Here is a 2,663-nt window from a genome sequence, read left to right on the forward strand (position 1 = left end):
TAGACCTGCTCTATTTGAAAAGTGTTCCTGAGATAACTTGTTATGAATTGGCGCTATACAAATAAAATTGAATTGAATTGAATAGGCTTCTGTTTTTACAAAAAACACTGTTTTATATACTGACTGGCTGCATGTGTGTGATCTAAAACGGCTTTGAAAAGGGTGGGAGGTTTCAAGAAATGTCTCGTAGCAAAACTAAATCAATAAATGGGGGTCATTACTCCATAAGACTCCATACCATCAGGCTTCTTTTTAGCTGTCCATGGGGCTGCCCCCTGCCGGCCATTAGAAAGAATGTAGCTTTAATGGAAGCTCTGTCCACTAATTATATACTGTAAATGGTTTGTAACAGATTTGGACAACAATGGAGCTCTATGGCAAAGAGTAAGGAGATATATTAGGCTTTAATACACACACGGTACTTGTTTGGGATTTGTTGACAATATGATGCAGAGCCTTTATGTTCCTCTGCTTCCTGCACAGCGTCGCTTTGTTTCAGATATGAATCTTCTCTGTGTTGCTGTTTGTCAGGAGGAAGAAGGACACTGTGGAGAGGCAGCCCAGCTGCGTGGACGACACCCGCATTGATGCAGACGACATTGTGGAGAAGATTGTCCAGAGTCAGAACTTCTCCGATAGCAGCAACAATGAAGGTAGGGCAGAGCTTCAGCAGTTTGTTTTAGCACATTTGTGTGTCACAGTAGTAACTTCTCTTCTGGATTCCTTTTTTCCCCCCTCAGACAGCAACTTGAGACTGTTTGTCAGCAAAGACGGGAGCACCGCCCTTAGCGGAACACAGCTAGCCAACAGGTACAAAATAGCCTTTACAACAGGTGCACACATTTACTGCATACTTTTAATGTCATCTAAATCACTGTGTGCTTCTGTCTTCCCAGAGGAACACCTGGTATTTTTGAGCCGGTGGTCATTGAGAGTCACTAAGAGACACGTCAAGACATCTCCAGCCTAATCGACTGCTTGTCTGTGACTGTGTATGTGCAAGTATGTTCACGCACATCATCAGTGCATACAGCTTGAAATAAGACTACTATGATGTAGATATCAAGCCTTTCTAGTATATTTAATCAAGTGGTGTGAGGTGTGTAATTGGAGAGGACCTTTTTTAAAAAATCTAAAATGAAGAAAGAAGCAGGCCTTTATTTCTATTTTACTTGTGTTATAAGTACAGCTCCTGTTTGCCATGTTAATTCGCAGTTCCTGTTGCTTCCTGTTGCAGATTTAACATGTCTGTTTTACATTAAAAGACTTTTCCAGGGAGAATAGTTCCTCCCCTTTCCTGGAAAGCTTTTATTGTGGAACATCTGCAGGAAGTTTCATTACAGCAGCTTAAACCTGCAGTAGTACATGAGGCAGATAATCTTTGAAAAAAATCGAATTCTTTCAGCCTCTGTGATTGGTTGTCTTCACCGGTATCTGCAGAATGCCATTAGGAGCACAGGAGCCAGAACCAGATTGTTCTAGATGGTATCCTGTCTCGTGTTCTACTGTCAGGATATAGTGAAAGTTTCAAAAAATATGACTAAAATTTATTTTTATAAAAGTCTACTGCAGATTTAACATTGGCAAAGCAGAATCAATCAGAATGAATTCAACAGTGAGTAAGTACAAATTGTTTTATACTCATGCACAGGAATTAGTAATTTATGCTCTAAAATCACCTATTTTATATGCACAAATAAGAAACTCTGGAATTAATGTCAAGTTAACAAAGTTATACTTCCTCGGGCCAGTTAAAGTGTGAGCAGCCTGAGTGTTAGCATCAGGCTAGCTGTTGTAATTTTGGTGTTGAGGTGCCTAAAAATACTGAATTCATTCTTTCAAATTGATACTGTGTGGAAAAGAGTCTTAGTGATGGTGTAACTAAAGTTTTTACTGTGACAAAATATGGCACTACCATATAACACCCACTTTTTGGGGTTTGGTCTTACATTCAGTAGGCCAGTGGGAGTAGAGGGTATTTCAACCTTAATAATTCACATAAATTGAGCTGACCTACCATCTTATAATGAACCATAAAGTAGCATCGTGGAACTAAAAACTTAAAAAATAAGCACAAATCTATCTAAATAGAGACAGCTGTTCCACTTTGCCACAGCGATGTAGTTAGTTACAATAAGATACCATTGGGCAGACAACCAAAACAGCAGACAGATATTAGAGATATATTACTTGGAGATTAAATAAAGTAGTAGTTGTAGTTATATGTATATGTCCAGTTCATCCACTTCTATGGAGGCAGACACTCACCCAAGCCTGTTTCTTTAATTTTTTAACTATGTCAACTGTTGATCAGCAACTACATGACATGATTGTTCGTCTAACTGGCCACTGGGTTCCTATAGTTAAAAAAACTATATAGTATTATTATGTTTCTATTAAACTGGAAAAGACTTCGGAATTTGCGTTTATCAACAGTCAAATAGGGGCTGCTTTCACCCAAAAGGCAGCGGGGGCATACAACAAGGAAAGTAACCAGATGGGCTGCTCTCATCTATGTGAGCATATGTTTCACAATACTGGCCTGCTAGAGTAGGTGTCTAATGCCATGCAAATATGTCAGGGCATGGGTAGACTTGCTAAACAACGTTATCTTTGACATCAATGAAACATTTGTTAACATTCAGTTGTTTCATGTGCATACA

The 2,663-nt window shown here is 39.0% G+C and overlaps 1 protein-coding gene across 1 annotated transcript in view; it reads left to right on the plus strand.

Moving 5' to 3' along the window:
• LOC118332673 (protein FAM102A-like) overlaps positions 1-1,420 on the plus strand; it is a gene marked incomplete in the record, with an annotated part of 3,136 nt that extends 1,716 nt beyond the window's left edge. Inside the window, 3 exon segments of the mRNA XM_035668067.1 lie at positions 532-653; positions 741-810; positions 897-1,420. Of these exon segments, the coding sequence (XP_035523960.1) occupies positions 532-653; positions 741-810; positions 897-942 (238 nt within the window).
• Positions 1,421-2,663: the final 1,243 nt, after the last annotated feature.

Source organism: Morone saxatilis, unplaced genomic scaffold (genome assembly GCF_004916995.1).
Source record: "Morone saxatilis isolate NCDOM2014 unplaced genomic scaffold, NCSU_SB_2.0 Contig21, whole genome shotgun sequence".
In the NCBI taxonomy this organism is placed as follows: Eukaryota; Metazoa; Chordata; class Actinopteri; family Moronidae; genus Morone; species Morone saxatilis.